The sequence below is a fragment of the Lemur catta genome, chromosome 3 (genome assembly GCF_020740605.2).
Source record: "Lemur catta isolate mLemCat1 chromosome 3, mLemCat1.pri, whole genome shotgun sequence".
In the NCBI taxonomy this organism is placed as follows: domain Eukaryota; kingdom Metazoa; phylum Chordata; class Mammalia; order Primates; family Lemuridae; genus Lemur; species Lemur catta.
This window is the reverse complement of record NC_059130.1, coordinates 4,410,950-4,431,611: the sequence shown is the minus strand read 5'-3', so window position 1 is coordinate 4,431,611 and position 20,662 is coordinate 4,410,950. Positions and strand designations below refer to the sequence as shown.

General features: G+C 34.1%; 1 protein-coding gene across 6 annotated transcripts in view; it reads right to left on the bottom strand.

Annotated features, from left to right (window-relative positions):
- DCAF6 (DDB1 and CUL4 associated factor 6) overlaps positions 1-20,662 on the bottom strand; it is a 125,950-nt gene that overhangs the window by 83,191 nt on the left and 22,097 nt on the right. For all 6 annotated transcript variants that reach the window (XM_045546634.1, XM_045546636.1, XM_045546637.1 and 3 more), the window contains exons 5-6: positions 4,366-4,479; positions 1,558-1,693 (exon numbers count right to left, since the gene is read on the bottom strand). In XM_045546634.1, coding sequence (XP_045402590.1) covers positions 1,558-1,693; positions 4,366-4,479 — 250 coding nt within the window. The remainder of the gene's footprint in view (positions 1-1,557; positions 1,694-4,365; positions 4,480-20,662) is intronic.

Sequence of the window (20,662 nt, the reverse complement as noted above, 5' to 3'; positions counted from 1 at the left end):
TGAGTTATTTGATAATTAAAGTGATTTCTGATTATAATCACACTAAGTCATCTTTTCAGTTTCCCCCAAATTAAGATAATTTCTACAATAGGAAAGCAATTACTTATTAGCATACTAGATAAAAGATTATAATATCCTTAAGATGATTCATCTTTTACTTTATTTCTTAAAAGATTTCTGATTGCCATGAAATTTCCCTCTTATATAGCAACAGAATAAGAATACTATTCCTATTTTAACTAACTCTGGTAGTCTTCAATATAACACAATACGCTGGGTAGGAGTACAATTGGCACTTTGTGTCCTGAGGGCCCAAGAATACTAAATTCTAAGAATCCTGCAAAGCTGTATCATCTTTCACAATGAAATCTTATCCTATTCAAAATGTCAATTATGTCCCATCTGTTGAGAAACAATCATTAAGCCTGTAATTTCATATTCTACTGTTTCCCCTAAATGTACATATCCAAATAGACCACACTCCTCAATCACAGTTCAAAAAAGAAAGATCTCATCTGGTATTCCCATTTCCATAATCTATGTCCATTTTTACTGACATTCTTGGTTTCTACTCCTTTTCAAAAACAATATCACATATGTGAATATATGAATGTAGATTTAATATTTCTATTTGGGTGTGTATATATGTGTGTCTGTGTCCATAAGTAATCCCGGGCTTCCTTTACTGGGAACATGCTAACGGAAGTTGTCTTTCAATTGATTATTTTAGAATTGGCTTGATCCCACAGTGAATGAGGAGAGACATAACTGGTTTAAATTAGATTCAAATTCAATACTGCAGCATTGTTAACAGTACTTTAACTAAGCTAAGCAGGCATAAGTATATGCTACACATTAATACATACTCAAGTCACTATTCTAATTTTTCTCTCCACCACGTTTACCATTATCATCTTGACTGAAAAATGGCAGAGTCCCACCAAACCAGGTCTATCTAGAACCTGAGAATGTGACCTTACTTGGAAATAGGGTCTTTACAGATGTAATTAGTTACAATGAAGTCATACTGGATTAGGGTGGGCCTTAAATGCAGCATGACTGGTGTCCTAAGAAGAGGAAAATGTGGACACAAATTCACACAGGGGAGAATGGCATGTAAAGATGGAGGCAGTGACTGGAGTGATACGTCTACAAACCAAGGGATACCAAGGATTGGCAGCAACCACCCGAAACTAGGAGAAAGGCCTGGAACCTCTAGTAGAAACCAACTCTTAGACATCTTAGATTTCAAACATCTAGCCTCCAGAAATGTGAGAGAAGAAACTCCGTTGTAACATCCCCAGTGTATGGTAATTTGTTATGGCAGTCCTAATATACCACGTGTTACAACTTTTAAAAGTGGTAAGATAAACTGCAAAATTATCTTCCCAATTGAGTCATAAAAACTTGGTGAAATGCTACTTTTTATGACAATCTACATTATTTACATACATTCTATTTCCTGAAATTTTACAACTAAAGAAATTTTAAAATTGACAACATGTCATAAAGACTCTTTGAACTGACAGTCTTATGTTTACTTTAATATTATCTTACCTGTAGCTCTTGTGCCCAGCATTCGCCGATCATATATTCGTACTGAGCTATCAGAACAACCAACAGCAAGATAATATGGTATCGGTGGACAGATAGCTACAGATGTGGCAGCACGTCGACAGTTAATTAAAATATCCTACAAAAGATAACATAATACCAGTTACACAGAACTATACAACAGAGGTAACACTGTATTTAAAACTGTCTCCCTTTAGTAATTAGAAGAAAATAACCAGAAATCCTAATTCAGTCAGCATAACAATGAGGGGAAAAACAACAAGATGGTTTTCTTTTAGTTTATTTTTCCGGTTTCTACTAGAAATTGTTTCTAACACATTCAGCCTAAGTGAAACCAAAATAAATATACTCAGTCAATACTTGTCCTTAGCAATTTATCACTCTAAGAAAAATACTTTTTCTTTTTTGTTTGCTATACAGCTCCAAAATTGATTGATTTCTACTACAATATTGCACACTTTCCTTACAAATCAATCAAAGTATCATGTGGAAATACTAAACTTAGAGATTTAAAATTTACTCCCAAATATAAGACTAAAACACTGAGTAATTCTGCTAGATCAGCAGCAGCTAGAAACAGCTGGTAATAATTTAGGAAACTACTTATTTATATTACCACAATGAAAACCCTTTTCAAAACTAGCTACATTTCATACGATAATGTTATAATATAACTTGAATTATTACTCAGAAATGCCTGCTAAATATTGCCATACTCATGAATGAAAACCTTCTTTAGAAATGTAAAAAACTCACACATTACACCTATGTAATGTATTACTAAGTCATTAATACCACTAAAAATGGCTGCTATTATTTGTCCATTTGACAGTAAACATGGATTTACAATCTACCTTTGTCTATGATAAGTATTGATTATTTTATACGGTATTCATAATATTTTAATTATAATCATTATTAAAACATAACAAAAATATTAACTAATTTAAAATTTTTATGCTTTTCTTAAGTTGCAAAATCTTTCTCCTTATCAGTCCCCAAACTAAAATACACGTATACATACAAATCCTGTAAAAGACAGAAACATTAGAAGATGTAAGAGCTGTTACCCAATACATAAATCCTTAAGGCACTCTGTTGATTCCATACTGTTCTGTCTAAATGACTCTCTGGCTCCTCACTCTTCTTAGTATAGCCATGTTTTTAAATTCCTTTACCTTACACTTAATTAAATTATTTACCTTACAACATTATACAAAATTCACTTACTAAATGCCTTTCATAATTCTAAGCTTTTAGTAGTTAAGTATTACTCTAGTTAGCAGTTTTTCTTTCTACTCTCTGTCTCTAGTTACTTCTATATATAAGGGAAAAATTTTATTAAAGAAAGAGTAATTTTACTTCTCATCAAACTTGCTTTCTTATCTTCATGGGGTTTTTGTTTTAAAAAAGCACAACAAAATCCTACTATACACTAAAATTCATTTAAAAGAATTTGGAATAACAAATTTTAGTACTCACCACTTACTAAGAAATAGGTATACCAAATGCTCCTAATAAGCTAATATTTAAATTTATTTCTGCCCTCAGTTCAGTGTTTTCCTATTTATGTACGTGTTTATATATACATACATAACAAAAACTGATTAAAACAGTATGTTTAAAATTTTTTCAATTTTCCCTTTTTTTTTTCTTTTTCTTCTCCGTTTCAAATATACCAAATAATCTTTTTACCCCTAAAGCATGTTAACTATAATAACTGGTTTGGTTAGCAAGGATCTAACCTGATTACCAGGCATTTTTTTTTTCTTTCAGTAAAAATATATTGAATAATACTTTTTTTTATTTCATTTACTACTTCAAAATGATCCAAGAAAAAGCTACTGTGCTCTCAATAATGTGGGACAGAGAAAAACACTTAGAATTAGATGTCTGGGGTCAAAAGACTAAATGATTTCTCAGGTCTTTCATAAGTTTAAAATATCATTAGGCCAGGTGCGGTGGCTCATGCCTGTAATCCTAGCTCTCTGGGAGGCTGAGGCCGGTGGATCATTTCAGCTCAGGAGTTCGAAACCAGCCTGAGCAAGGGCAAGACCCCGTCTCCACTAAAAAATAGAAAGAAATTAGCTGGACAACTAAAAATATACAGAAAAAATTAGCCGGGCACGGTGGCGCATGTCTGTAGTCCCAGCTACTCGGCAGGCTGAGGCAGGAGGATTGCTTGAGCCCAGGAGTTTGAAGTTGCTGTGAGCTAGGCTGATGCCACGGCACTCTAGCCAGGGTGACAGAGCAGGACTCTGCCTCAAAAAAAAAAAAAAAAAATCATTAAAAAGTAAAACCTGATATTAAAGATACACCTTTGTAGAAATGAGCTAAATTTGCATGAATATATTATAGAATGGTATCTTATTATTTCCTTAAAAAAAAAAGATGGCATGTGATTTTCGGTTTAAAAGACAGAGGGAAAAAAAGACATTAAACTACCACAAGCTTTTATTATTGTTATTAGGATAAGTAAAATTTGTTTCTATCAGTAAATGAGATATATTGATAAATTCTTCAGGTTTTTATAATACTAGAGAGTGTATACTGAACAATTACACAAATTTTCATAAATATGCTTTAAATGTACAATTAAAATATAAGCTGAACTTCAATATTAACATCTTAATTTTAAAAATTGTAATTATAAAATATATGCTTATTGATAACTTTTACAAAACAAAAAAATTTAAAATTCACCCATAATCTTATCACCAAGATAACTTACTGTCCAATTTTAATTATAACCTTAATTTTTTCTCACTTGTACAAAAATTGGATTCTTACATCTTTGCAATCTTCTTTTGTGCAGCTAGTTTTGATGCGTGTATCAAACCACCTAACAGTTCCATCTTCACCACAAGACAGAAAAGTGTAAGGGTCATTTGGTACAGTCATAATCTGAAGATGAAAACAAAAGTATAGGTAAACATATTGAACATTTAAACAGATGGCTTTGAAAAACATTCCTATTATTTCATCAAACGATTAAGGTAAAGGCAAAAAAATCATGTATTTTAATCATTATGACTTACACACAATATGATTCAAAACAGTATAATACAGATAGAAACACACAAGTAGTAACTGAATTAATATGATTCATTACTTTGAAAATTAGAATATAACTTCAGATAGAAAGTTCATTAAAATTATAAACTTTTAACAATTTGACAAGAAAGATTCTCCCCTAGGTTGATATACAAGGCCTAATTTTTACATTGTCTGTAGGTGAACTTATAATTGTATTATAGATATGTAAGAACATTTTCTTCTCTGATAATGTTTAAGAAAACTGTGGGATGCTGAAATGATTTAAGCATATAAACTGACCTCTCAAATTTTTTAATGGTGGTGATGGTTACACAGCAATGTGAATGTACTTAATGCTACTGAAACGCACACTCAAAAACAGCTAAGATGGGATATTTTATATTTTACTACAATAAAATCCCTTTTAAAAGAATTAAAATATTTCAACTATTCCTATATCTACTTATAATTCAGCAATGACAATATTGTAAGTTGAGGCCCTCTGTGAACCCTGCCTCAACAACTTGCCCTCTCCAGTCCCTAGAAGTAAACAGTACCAAAACTGGGTAGCTACCATTCCCATACATGGTACACAAACAATGGAAGGTATGTTCTTATGTTTGCAATATTGTATACATGAAAAGGTGCTCAAACTCATTAGTCATCAAGGAAATGCAAATTAACACCACAAGGAAATACCACTATACCCCACCAGAATGGCCAAAATGAAAGACACTAATAATATCAAGTGTTGATGAGGTTGTGAAGCAACTGGAACAATCACACACTGTCAATGGGATTGTAAAATGGTGCAATCACATGGAAGACCATGTGTCAATATCTACTAAAACTGACCACATCTCTCCTGTAACCCAGAAATTCCATTAAAAATAAATGCACAGGGGCATCTAAAGACATGTGCTAGAATGTTCATAGCAGCACTCTTCGTATTGGCCAAATATGTGAAACAACCCAAACATCCAACAAAAGAGTGGGATTAGAAATTGTGATCTATTCCTAAATTGACAATAATGAACAAACCATTACTATCCATAGCAACATAAACGAATCTCACAAACCTCCAATGTGAACAAAGCGAGATACAAAGAGAACACACAACATGATTCGCATTTATATAAAGTTCAAAAAAAGAGGCCAAACTAATCTTTGCTGTTACAAGACTAGAAGTGGTAAACCCTATGGGATGCACAAAGGACCTATTGGGGGCTGTTCTTGTTCTAGGTGTACACATATATTTTGTGAAAATTAATCAAGTTGTACACAAATGATGCCAGCACTTTTCTGTGTAATTATTTTTAAAAAGTTTACTTAGAAAACTTTTGTTTTCTATTATTGTGGTAAGCAGAATAATGGTCCCCTAAAGATGTCCATGTCCTAATTGGTAACCTATAAATACACTACCTTAGTAAATTGCAAAAGGGACTTCGTGGATATGAAAATTAAATTAAATGTAGGTGCTCACACAGTAGTAATATTCTTTGGGGGCTGGGGGTGGGTAAACTCACAATTAATGGACGCGGTGAGTGCTGTACGGGAGGAAGGGCATGCTTCAAATCATTGTTTTTGTGTGGCAAAGTCATAGCATGTAACCAAAATGTATGTACCCCCATAACATCGTGAAATACAAAAAAAGCTCAGCTTCACCATTTGCTAAGCTAGATGACTTCGGCAAGTCATTTGACTTCTTTGTGCCTCAGCTTTCTCATCCGTAAACTGTAAACGGTATTGAGTTGTTATGAGGAATTAAATGAGTTAATATTTATAAAATGCCTGCAATAGTGCTTGGCACTGTTCAATTTTTTTAAATTAAAGTAAAAACTTTAAAAATGTTTACACACACACACAAAAATTAAATGTGTTGACATGGGGTAGTTATCTTGGACCACCAACATGGGCCCAATATAATTACAAGGGTCCTCATGAGTGAAAGAGGGAGGCAGGAGAGTCAGAGAAGGAGACAAGATGATGGAAAAAGTAAGAGAAAGAGATCTGAAGATACTAGTTGCTGGGTTTGAAGAGGGAGGAAGAGGTCTTGCACCAGGGAATTCAAGTGGCCTCCAGAAGCTGGAAAAGGCAAGACCAGAAGGAACATGGCCCTGCCAACTCTTTGATTTTAGCACAGCAAAACTCATTTCAGACTTCTGACTTCCAGAACAGTAAGATAATAAATTTGTATTATTTTAAGCCAAACATACAAAATATATCACTCTTAAGCTACTAAACCTAAATACAGAAATGTCTACTGAACTAATTTTGCAACCAATACAAAAGAACAAGATTTATAATCTGCAAAAGAAATTGTAAAAAGAATATTCAACAGAATCAAGTGCATATTTCAAGGAAAACGATTAAGACTTTTGACTCATTTCATATTTGTGAAAGATACACATTAGTATTTCCATCTCATCAAGTCAGCAGTGTTGAACAATTTACTTATGAAACTATTTTATCAATAAGAAATGTTTATGCAATTTGTTGTTGACTCAGCTTTGATGACTTTATTCAGTAAAAAGGTCACTTTTATCTTTGTATCCTACTGTCTACAAACTAAATCATTAGGAGCACATTTTCCCAAAGGTATTTTTAAAAACTGGAATGGCCACACTAGAAAAAAAAATTTTTTCCTTGGGGCCATGGTGTTTCATTATGAAAACAGAATAAAAACTTTGAAAACAAAATGATCCTTTCTAATTTAATGGAAAATTGTTATTTTTTATTGTTTTCTGTGCATGAGTTATATGCAACTTTGAAAATAGTTCGCACGACTCCCAAGGTGAAGAGACGTGAGTTATATATGCTTTACGAGGCCCTGGGCTCAAAACTAATGTGAGTTAAATACAATTCACATGGCAGTTAATGTGTTAACCTAATTAATTAATGAAAAACTATGAGTTGCACTCCTTACACTATTATAAAATTATTAAAAGAAAAAAGTCTAATTTTTATAATTCATGTTTTAATTTCTATAAGGATATGTTACAGATATCTGCATCACTTAAGAATTTTCCTCACAATTTAACCTTCCTCAAAAAGGTGGAGAAAACCCTAAGAACGTTACAGAAGCACTGCACTTCCGGGATGGCCAAATAAAGGCCTCTTAAAATACGCTCCTCCAAAAAAGCACTGAAAATACTGCCAAAATTGTCAAAATCTACTGTTTTAGAACTCTGTAAATTAACCGAGGGATCAGAACAATCCAAGGAACATTTATTAAAGACAAATGGCTGAATCTCAGAAAATAATCTGAAGTACTATTGGGGTTGGAAAAAAAAGAAAGAAAGAAAGAATAGTGAGCTTTGAGGATTTTAACTTGTGGTATTTTCCTTAATTCCATGGCAGCTTTCATAACCAACAGCCTTGAAACTTCAGTAGTTGTGAAAACTAGTACTTCAGCAGCCAATGAAAGTCACAATATGAGTCTGGAGCATTCCCAAAAGCCACATCTGCAAATAACTATCACTATTTAAGCTTTCTTGAGGTTCCCTGGAAAAGCTCCATTCTGAGGACTTACATTAAGGGTATTTGTCAAAAAAAAAAAAAAAAATCAGCAACAGTGACATAACATCACAGTTGCTTGAGGCAGCAATATCAGATGGGGCAAACAAGAAGCTGACCAAAAAAACTTAAAAGGAAAAATGAGAATTAGGGGTCCACAGGAGAAGTTGAAAAGCTACAAAATATATCTGGGAATCCAAAAACAATGTGCATGTGTAAGGTTGTGCACATGCCCAACATGGACCCAAGAAGGCTCTACTCTAACGTCTCTGGTTGACCCTGACCCTCAGCACAAGCAAGAAGTAAAAGCTAAGGCAGAGTTATAAAATGTCAGGTCATTGAAGGCACGCCCAAACACACAGACCCCTTTGACAAAGACTGGGAGACTTATTGGCTCCAGGCACTTAAAGAAGTCTCTGTGAAATCATTAATTTGTGACTAAGCTAACCCAGCAGAGGCTTCAGTAGCCATACCTGAAAAAGAATACAGATTTCATATAATTATTCCAGGAAAATGACTAAACAATCAACAAAGACAACAACAAACAGCAACAATGACAAAACCTGGGAAGGAAGGGAAATCTGATTTCCAGAGTTGGCACACTGTATTATTTAAAAGGTCCAGTTTTCAACAAAAACTTATGAGGCATACAAAGAAATGAAGTATGTTCTATTATACACATTAAAAAAAAAAAGCCGTCAATAGAAACTGTCCCTAAGGAAGCACAAAGATTGAATTAACTAAAGAAGGATGTTAATGTATTCTAAATATGTTCAGAGAACTGAAAGAAATCATGGCTAAAGAATTGAAGGGGGCCGAGTGCAGTGGCTCACGCCTGTAATCCTAGCACTCTGGGAGGCCAAGGCGGATGGATCGCTCAAGGTCAGGAGTTCGAGACCAGCCTGAGCAAGAGTGAGACCCCGTCTCTACTAAAAAAAAATAGAAAGAAATTATCTGGCCAACTAAAATATATAGAGAGAAAAATTAGCCGGGCATGGTGGCACATTCCTGTAGTCCCAGCTACGCGGAAGGCTGAGGCAGTAGGATCGCTGAAGCCCAGGAGTTTGAGGTTGCTGTGAGCTAGGCTGACACCACGGCACTCACTCTAGCCTGGGCAGCAAAGTGAGACTCTGTCTCAAAAAAAAAAAAAAAAAATTGAAGGGAAATATAAGAAAAAATGTCTCTCTAAAAAAAGAATTATGAAGAAAGAGACAGAAACTAAAATAAACAACCAAGTTCAAATTATGGAGTTGAAAAGTACAATAACTAAAATTTAAAAATCACTAGAGTAGCTAAACAGCAGATTTGAACTGATTTGAAGAATCAATGCTCTTAAATATAGGTTGATCAAGATGATCCAGTCTGAGAAATAGAGGAATGAAGAATAATGAATAGACTGAGAAAACACACCAACATGTACATAATGGGACTCCAAGAGGAATGGAGAGAAAGAAAGGAGTAGGAAGCATATCTAAAGGAATTACTGTTGAAACTTTCCAAATTTAATTATTAATCTACTCATATAAAAAGCTTGATGAACTCCAAGTAAGATGAACTAAAACCAATTCAAATCTGTACACGTAAGAGAGTTAAACTGTCAAAAGCCAAAGAGATGTACAGAATATTAAATGTAGCAAAAAACCCCACAAAAAACAAAAACAAAAAAACCCAAGTAACCAAAAAAAACCAACAAAACTCATAAAAAAATCCTAAATAAGACTAAAAGCTGACTTCTCATTAGACTCCATGAAAGACAGAAGACAGTGGTATGACATACTTAAAGTGCTAAAAGAAAAATATTGTCAACCAAGAATTGTATATGAAAGCCATATACATTTGAATGTTTACAGCAGCACAATTCACAATCGCAAAGATGTGAAAATAACCCAAGTGCCCATCAATACATGAGTGATGAATAAAATGTGGTATATGTATACCAAGGAGTACAACTCAGCCATAAAAAAAATGGTGAACTACCTATTGTATTATCTTGGATGGAGCTGGAGCCCATTCTAAGTGAAGTCACACAGGAATGGAAAAACAGACACCACACATACTCACCATTAAATTGGTACTAATAGAGTATATACTTACGTGCACATATGGGAAGTAACATTCATAGGGTGTCAGGCAGGTGGGAAGGGGGTAAATTCACACCTAACACATACCAGTACACGCTGTCTGGGGGATAGGCACACTTGTAGCTGCGACTCTGGTGGTGCAGAGGCAATTTATATAACTAAAGTGTTTGTACCTCCGTAAGACTCTCAAATTTTTTTAAAAAATTGTATATCTAGCAAACTATCCTTCAAAAATGAAGAAAAAAAAACTAAGACATTTCCAAATAAACAAAACTGAAGACAATTCATTGCTAGAAGACCTGAGCTACAAGAGTACAAAATGGAGTCTTTCAGGCTAAAATGGAAGGACGTTTGACAATAATTCAAAGGCACACAAAGAAATAAAAAGCAATAGTAAAGGTAACGCATATAGGTAAATTAAAATACAGTATAAATGTATTGGTTTTCTTCCTCTGATTGAAAGGATAAAAGCAGAAAACAACAATAATAAAACTGTATTAATGGGCTTATAATGTATAAAGATCTAACTGGTATGACATGAAGGAGAGGAAGGGTTGAAGTTGTACTTCAGCAAAGTTTTTGTATACACTGAAATTACACTGTAATTAACTTGAACTAGACTGCTTTATGTTAATTTGTAAATAGTAATCTCCAAAGCAACCACTAAGAAAACGACTCAAAAATATTAGTTTAAAAAAAAATTTCTCATATTGCCCGTGTCTGGCCTTATGGCAGACCTCATAAAATCAGTTTATAATTTTTTGTAAGTGTTTGAGAAGATTTGTATTAGTTCTTTAAATATTTGGTAGAGTTCAGCAGTGAAGCCATCATGTCGTAGGCTTTCCTTTGATGGGAGATTTTTATTTTTAATTTCAGAATATGACAGGGGTACAAACGCTTTGGCTACATCAATTGCCTTTGTACCACCCGAGTCAAGCTACAAGCGTGCTGATCCCCCAGACAGTGTGCACTGCACCCATTAGGCGTGAATTTATCCATTCCCTCCTGCCCCCTCCCACCTGCCTGACACCCTATGAATGTCACTTCCCATATGGGCACATAAGTGTTGATCTATTAGTACCAATTTAATGGTGTGGTACACGTGGTGTTTGTTTTTCCATTCTTGTGATAGTTCACTTGTTTGTGGGCTTTTTGATAAAAGCCATTCTCACTGGAATTAAGTGATATCTCATTGTGTTTTTGATTTGCATTTCCTTGATGATTAGAGATGTTGAGTATTTTTTCATATGTTTCTTGGCCATTAGTCTATCTTTTTTTGAAAAGTTTCTGATGGGAAATTTTTAATTATAGATTCAATCTCCTTATTATTGGTCTGTTCAGGTTTTCTATTTCTTCATGATTCAATCTTAGTAGGTTGTATGGTTCTAGAAAGTTATCCATTTCTTCTAAGTTATCCAATTTGTTGACATATAATTGTGCCTAGCAGTCTCTTATGTATCAGTTCTAATGTCTTCTCTTTTGTTTCTGATTTTATTTATTTGAGTCTTCTTTTTTTCTTAGTCTAGGAAAAGTTTGTCAATTTTATCTTTAAAAAAAAAAATTCTTACTTTTGATTATCTTTTCTATTATTTCTCTAGTCTCTATTTCATTTACTTTTGCTTTCTGTTACTTCCTTACCTCTGTTAACTTTGGGCTTTCTTCTTTTTCTAATTCCTTGAGGTGAGATGTCAGATTGTTTGACATCTTTCTTCTTTTTTAACATAGGCATATGTTGCCATTAACTTCCCTCAGAACTGCTTTTGCTGCATTTCCGTAAGTTTTGATATCTGAATTTCCATTTGTTTCAAGATATTTTCTAATTTCCTTTTTGATTTCTTTGAAATTCTAAGCCAATATACCCAGTAAATACGGATGCAAAAATCACCAACAAAATACTACCATACAGAATTCAAAAAGTGGGATTTATCTTTGAGGTGCAAAGATGATTCAACATATGCAAATCAATAATATGATACAACACATGAACAGAATGAAAAACAAAAATCATATGATTATCTAAATAGATGCAGAAAAAGCACTGACAAAAATTCAACATCCTTTCATGACAGATACTCTCAACAAATTAGGTATAGAAGGAATATACCTCAACACAATAAAGGTCATATATCATACAAGCCCGCAGCTAACATAATACTCAATGGTGAAAGCTTTTCCTCTAACATCAGGAAAAAGATAAGGAGGCCCATTCTCACCACTTCCATATCCTAGCCAGAGCAATTAGGCAAGAAAATGTTATTAAGAAGTAAAATTGCCTCTGTTTGTAGATGACATGATCTTCTATATAGAAAATCCTAAACTCCACCAAAAAATTTCTAGAACTAATAAATGAATTCAATAAAGTTGCAGGACACAAAATCAACATTAAAAAATTAGTTGAGTTTCTATATACTAACAACAAACTATCCAAAAAAAAAAAGAAATTAGGAAAACCATCTCATTTAAGATATTATCAAAAAGAATAAAATACTTAGGAATAAATGTAAACAACGAGGTAAAAGATCTGTATGCTAAAAACTATGGACCAGGTGTGGTGGCTCACACCTGTAATCCTAGCACTTTGGGAGGCTGAGGCTGGAGGATTGCTTGAGCTCAGGAGTTCTAGACTAGCCTGAGCAAGAGTGAGATGACCCTGTCTCTACCAAAAAGAAAGAAAGAAAGAAAAAACCCCAGCCAGGCATTGCAACTTGTGCCTGTAGTCCCAGTTACCCAGGAGGCTGAGGCCAAAGGATTGCTTGAGTCCAGGAGTTGGAGATTGCAGTGAGCTACAATGATGCCACTGCACTCTACCCGGGGTGACAGAGTGAGACTCTTCTCAACAAAAACAAATAAGGCAACTGAATACCCCTCCTCACAACATCCTCTGAATAAAAAATAAAAAAATAAGCTTAAAAAAAAATAAAAATTATGAAACACTGATGAAGGAAACTGAAGATGCAAATAAATATAAAGATACCCCATTTTCATGGATCAGAAGATTCAATACTGTCAAAATGTCCATACTACTCAAAGGGATGTATATATTAAATGAAATCCCCATCAAAATTCCAATGGTATCTTTCACAGAAATAGAAAAAACAATCCTAAAATTCAGACAGAGCCACAAAAGACACAAAATAAATGGAGCAATCTTGAGCAAGAAGAACAAAACTGGAGATATTACTCTTCCTGATTTCAGATGATTTTACAAAGCTACAATAATCAAAACACTATAGTACTGGCATACAAACAGATACATAGTCCAATAGAACAAAACAGAAAGCCTCCAAATAAAACCACACATCAGTAAATCAATTTTTGACAAAGCTGCCAAGAACACACATGGGGAAAGGACAGTCTCTTCAATGAACGGTGTTAGGAAAACAGAGTATTCATGTGCAGAAAAATAAAATTAAATCCTTATTTTACACCACACAGAAAATTCAGTTCAAAATGGTTTAAAGAGTTAAACAAAAGACCTTCAACCATAAAACTCCTAGAAGAAAACATAGGGGAAAAGCACCATGATACTGGACTTGGAGATGATTTTTTAGATAAGACACCAAAAGCACAAGCAACAAAAACAAAAACAGACTAATGGGACTACATCAAACTCTGCACAGAAAAAACAAAACAAAACAAAACAAAACAATAAACAAACTGAAAAGCCAACCCAGGAAATGGTAGAAAATATATGCAAACTATATATGAGACAAGGGATTAATATTCAAAATATGTAAGGAACTGGTAAAACTCAATAGCAAAAAAAAGAAAAAAACCGATTATAAAATGGGCAAAAGACTTAAATAGATATGTTTCCAGAGAAGATATACAGATGACAAACAAATTACATGTATATGAAAAGGCACTCAACATCACTAATCATCAGAGAAATGCAAATCAAAACTACAATGGAATATCACCTCATATCTGTTAGGATGACTACTATTAAAAAGAGAACAAGTGTTGTGGAGAAAAGAAAATTTTTATACACTGTTGACAGGAATATAAATTGGTAGCCATTATGGAAAATAGTAGGGAGATTTCTCAAAAATTTTAAAACAGACCATAGGATCCAGCTATCCCACTAATGGGTATCTATTCAAATGAAATGAAATCACTATCTCAAAAAGATATTTGCACTCCCAAGTTCACTGTAGCATTATCTATAATAGTCAACATATGTAAACCACCTGAGTGTCCACTGATGAATGGATAAAGAAAATGTGGAGTGTGTATATACAGACATATACATATACACATAAAAAATAACACAGGAATATTATTCAGTCTTAAAAGAAGGAAATCCTACCATTTGTGACATGGATGAACCTGGAAAACATTATGCTAAGTTAAATAAGCCAGACACAGACAAACACTGAATGCTCTTGCTTATATGTGGAGTCTACAATAAAGTTAAACTCATAGAAACAAGTAGAAAGGTGGTTACCAGGGGCCAAGTGGTAAGGGACATGGGAAGATGTGCCTCAAGGGGTACAAACTTGCAATTGTAAGAATACATTTTGGAATTTATTTTCATAAATTTCTAGTCTCCTAAGAAATTTATGGGGCATCATCAAGCAGAACAATATATACATTATGGAAGTTCCAGAAGGAGAAAAGAAACAATGGAGTAAAGAGCGTACTTGAAAAAACGGCCAAATTCTTCCCAAATCTGATGATGGAAATGGACACCCAAATTTAAAAAGTTCAACAGGCTCCAAGTATAATGAGCCCAAAGAAGCCCATACCGAGATACATTATAATCCAACTGTCAAAAGTCAAAGAAAAAATCTTGAAAGCAGCAAAACAAAATGACTGATCATGTGCCAGGAAGCTCTCAAAACATGATCAGCAATTTTCTCATTAGAAATACAATAGGCCAAAAGAGAGTAGGATGTTATAAGGAAAGGAAAAAAAACAAAACAAAAAAAACAAAAACAAAAACAAACAAACAAAAAAACCCTGACAACCAAGAATACTATATCCACCAAAACTGTCCTTCAAAAATTATGGAGAATTAAAGATCTTTCAAGATGAACAAAAGATGGGTGAGTTCGTCACAAATAGACCTGACTTATAAGAATGGATTAAGAGGAGTCTTTCAAGTTGAAATGAAAGAATGCTAGAGAGCAACACAAAAGCATACAAAAATATTAAAGTGCTCTGATAAAGTAAATATGTAGACAAATACAGAATCCTATAATACTACAATGATGGTTCATAAAATACTATTAATTCAGATATAGCAATTAAAAAATAAAAGCATAAAAAATAATTATACCTATAAAACTATGTTGATGTATGCAAAAATAAAAAGATGTGATTTGTGACACTGACAATATAACATGCGGGGAGGATATAAAGGAATAGTTTTGGTATATCATTAAAGTTAAATTATTAGTAATTAAAATAGATTGTTTTATGTAATCCCCATGATAACCAGAAATAAAAAACCTATAGAAGATGCACACACACAGAAATAAATAAGTAAAAGAAAGAAAATCTAAGCATGTCATTACCAAAACATCACCATAACACAAGGAAAGGCAGCAAAAGAGGAAATGAGGAATAAAATAACTATAAAATATGCAGAGAACAATTAACAAAATGGCAACAGTAACTCTTTCTCTTACAGTAACTACCTGAAGTATAAATGGTACACATGGTAGTATGTAGTTATTCAAATGATCCTCGACAAAGGCATCAAGAATACACAATGGGAAAAGAATAGTCTTCTCAACAAATACTGCTAGGAAAACTGGTATTTAAATCCAAAAGAATGAAGCTGGGCCCTTACCTTACATCATGTACAAAAATTAACTCAAAATGGATTAAAGACCTAAACATAAAACCTGAAAGTATAAACGTCCTAGAAAAAAACATAAGGGAAAACTTCATCACATTGAATTTCACAATGATTTGTTGACTATAATACCAAAAACACAGGTCATAAATGCAAAAATAGGCAAATGGAACTACATCAAACTTAGCATAAAAAAGCACTCTACAAAATGGGGGAAAATGTTTGCAAACCATATATCTGATTAGGGGTTAATATTCAGAATATATAATGAAATCCTACAATTCAACAACAACAAAACAATACAATTAAAAAATAGGCAAAAGGCTGGGTGCAGTGACTCATGCCTATAATCCCAGCACTTTGGCAGGCTGAGACAGGAGGATCACTTTAGGCCAGGAGTTCAAGACCAGCCTCAGCAACATAGTGAGACCCTACAAAAAATTTCAAAATTAGCTCGGTGTGGTGACTGTAGCCCCAGCTACTCAGGAGGCTGAGGCAGGAGGATCATTTGAGCCCAGAAGTTTGAGGTTGCAGTGAGCTGTGATGATGCCACTGTATTCTAGCCCAGACAACTGACTATGACCCTGTGTCAAAAAAAAAAAAAAAACAAAAAAAAGGCTTGGAATAGACATTTATCCAGTGAAGATATACAAATTCCAAGAAGCACACAAAAAGAAGCTCAACATCACCAAACTTCAGGGAAATGCAAATCACAACTATAATGAAATATCACTTCCTGTCTACTAGGATAGCAACTAACAAAATAATAGATAATAACTAGTGCTGGCAAGGAAATGGAGAAATCAATACCTTTGTGGGCTGGGCACAGGGGCTCATGCCTGTAATCCTAGCACTCTGGGAGGCCGAGGCGGGAGGATCCCTTGAGGTCAGGAGTTCGAGACCAGTCTGACCAAGAGCGAGACCCCGTCTCTACTAAAAGTAGAAAGAAATTATCTGGACAGCTAAAAATATATATGGAAAAGATTAGCCGAGCATGGTGGCGCATGCCTGTAGTCCCAGCTACTCAGGAGGCTAAGGCAGAAGGATTGCTTCAGCCCAGGAGTTTGAGGTTGCTGTGAGCTGGGCTGATGCCACGGAACTCTAGCCCAGGCAACAGAGCAAGACTCTGTCTCAAAAAAAAAAAAAAATACCTTTGTGTACTGTTGGTGAGAATGTAAAATGGTGCAGCTGCTATAGAAAATAGTATGGAGGGTCCTCAAAAAGTTAAAAATGGAATTACCATATGACCCAGCAATCCCACTTCTGGGTAAATATCCAAAATAACAGAAAACAGGATCTCAAAGACATATTTGCACACCCATGTTCACTGCAACATTATTCACAATAGCCAAGGAGTAGAAGCAACCTAAATATCCACCATCAGATGAATAAAGAAATGTGGTCTATATATACAATGGAATATTCTTTTGTCTAAGAAAGGAAATTCTGACATATGCTACAACATAGATGAACCTTGAGGACATTATGCTAAGTGAAACAAGGCAGTCACAAAAAGGCAAATACTGCATGATTCCACTCAAATGAGGTATCTAAAATAGTCAAACTCTTAGGAACAGAAAGTAGAATGGTGGTTGTCAGGGGCTGGGGTGAGAGGAAGAGAGTCATTGTCATTCAATAGAATAGTGTCAGTTAAAAAAATTCTATGTTGATCAAAGTGTTTACATGCATTCAGTAAAAAACATCTTTGGTCAATGTATCTATAGGGTTAAAATGTCCTTCCACACAATGCCTCTTTTGCTTGTGTGCTGTTTTGGATTTTTTTTTTTTTTTGAGACAGAGTCTCACTTTGTTGCCAGGGCTAGAGTGAGTGCCGTGGCGTCAGCCTAGCTCACAGCAACCTCAAACTCCTGGGCTCAAGCGATCCTCCTGCCTCAGCCTCCCGAGTAGCTGGAACTACAGGCATGCACCACCATGCCCGGCTAATTTTTTCTATATTTTTAGTTGTCCGGTTAATTTCTTTCTATTTTTTAGTAGAGACAGGCTCTCGCTCTTGCTCAGCCTGGTCTTGAACTCCTGAGCTCAAATGATCCTCCCACCTCAGCCTCCCAGAGTGCTAGGATTACAGGCGTGAGCCACCGCACCGGGCTGTTTTGGATTTTAATTTTTCAAGAAATAAATTATGTTAATACAAAAAATTATATGGGAAAAAACCAAAGTTGATTCTTTTGTCATAATATAACAAAAATCAAATCCAGGTAGATTATAGATCTAAATTCTAAAGACAAAACAGTGAAATTTCCAAAAGAGAAAACAGAAGAAAACCTTCATAACTTTGGGACGGAAAAGATTTCTTGACCAGGATGCAAAAAGCACTAAGCATAAGAAAAAGATCAATATATGAGAAAACATCAAGCACTTTTGTTCATCAAAAGACACCATTTATAGCTGGGCGTGGTGACGTACACCTGTAGTCCCAGCTACTCCGGGGGCTGAGGCAGGAAGATTGCTTGAGCTCAGGAGTTTGAGGTTGCTGTGAGCTATGATGACATCACTGCTCTACCCGGGGCAACAGAGCAAGACTCTTGTCTCAAAAAAAAAAAAAAAAAAAAAAAAGATGCCATGTACAGTGTGAAAAACCACAGAATGGGAAAAGATAGGCTCATATGCAGAAAATATGAGGAACTCCTACAAATCAATAGTAATAATAAAATAAAACAGATAATCCAACAGAAAAAAATAGGCAAAAGATTTGAATACACATTTCACAAAAGAGTTTACCAAAATAACCAATACACTCATGAAGAGATGCTCAGCCTCAGCAGTATCACCAGGGAAAGGCAAATGGAAACCATATTAAGATGACACTATATATTCACCAAAATAAAGAGATTACTGTACCGATTGCTGGCAAAAATGAGGAGCAACAGTAACTTTTATATGCTGTTGGCAGGAATGTAAGTTGCTACTACCACTTTGGAAAACTATTTGGCATTGTACCTAAAATAATAAAATATATATTCAATGACCCAGCAATTTTACATCTAAGTATATACTCAAAGAAATGTGTGCATCTGTGTACTGAAATACATTTAAAGGAATGTTATCCAAACTTCCATTATCAGTAGAACAGATAAATCAATTGTGGTAGATTCATACAATGGAATACTATACAACAATAAAAATGAGCAAATTATAGTTATATGCAAAATGGATGAATTTCACAAATATAAGATTTTGCTCAGCAAAAGAAGCCAGATTAAAAAAAAACAATAATAAACAATCAAAAGCCCATAAACTATGTTTCCATTTATATACTGTTCAAAAGCCAGAAAAACAGGCGTGTTAGAAAAAAACTGAAAAATCTAGGGTGTTATAATAGAAGTCAGGATAAGAGTGCTTCTGGGATAATGTTTTACGTTGCTAGGTGGTAGTTACATGAATAGATTTGCTTTGTGATCATTCAATTAACTATATATTTAGGATTTACGTACTTATCCTATGGGTTTTATACTTCAATATTTTAAAATTTTAATGTTGGATGGCATAAGAAAGTCCAATACACATCTAATCAGAAATCCAGAAAAAAAAAAAAAAACGGAGAGAATACTTAAGAGGTAAACCAAAGACCTATTAACTACAAATTTCCCACATTTTTCAAGATGCCAATTGCTCTCATCAAACACATCAATAAATCCCAAGTATGGAAAATAAAAAAGAAATCCACATCTAGATACACTGCTGTGACAAAAGAAAGTTAGAAGAAAAAGACCTAGCAAAGAAAAACAGAATTAAAAGTAGTCAAGAAAAAGAGATTACCTATAGAGAAACCACAATGAGACTGATATGGAAGTCAGAATACAACAGAATATCATCTGAAATAGAATAACTATCAAACAAAGTCTATGCCCAGCAAAATTACGTTTGAGGAAAGGAAAAGAAAGGAAAGGGAAAGGGAAAAAGGGAAAAAGGGAAAGGGAAACTAAAACTGTTTTCTATCAACAAACTCTCAGTAAAGGAACTACTAAAGGATGTACTTTAGGTATAAAATGACCCCACATGGAAAATCTGTGATGAAAGAAGAAATGACGAGCCAAAGGTATTAGTAAACATGTAGATAAATCTAAACAAACACTGACTAGCGAAATAATGATAATATACAATTCATGAGAGAAAACAAGATAACTAAATTCTGAACAATATAATCATATAAAATTAAACAAGGGATATTCTAAGGTTGTTTATTCAGGAGAAGGGTAAAGATATTTATTGATTTTAGACTTTGTTAAATATTCTTGTGAAACCAGCTGGAGTAACCTTTAGAATCACAGATGCGAATGTCTATCTTCCAAGCAAGTATCAGAAACAAAATGGACAAAAAGCAAAACACTCAGGCAACCGAAAAAGTGCGTAAAAAAGGAGAGGGGATTAATAGAAAAATGTTGGAAATTTTTTTTTAAGTAGAAAACACAGGATAAGATGTATAAATATATCCAAATATATCAGTACTCATAATAAATAAAAACAGAATGAAATCTCCAGTAAAAAACCCAAATTTGTGAGAATGAATAAGAAAACAAAATCCAAACACCAAAACACGAGGATACAAAAAAACTGGAATTTGAATGATGAGAAAAAATATACCAGGTTAACATAAATAATAGGAAACTAATCAATAATTTGATATGAAGAA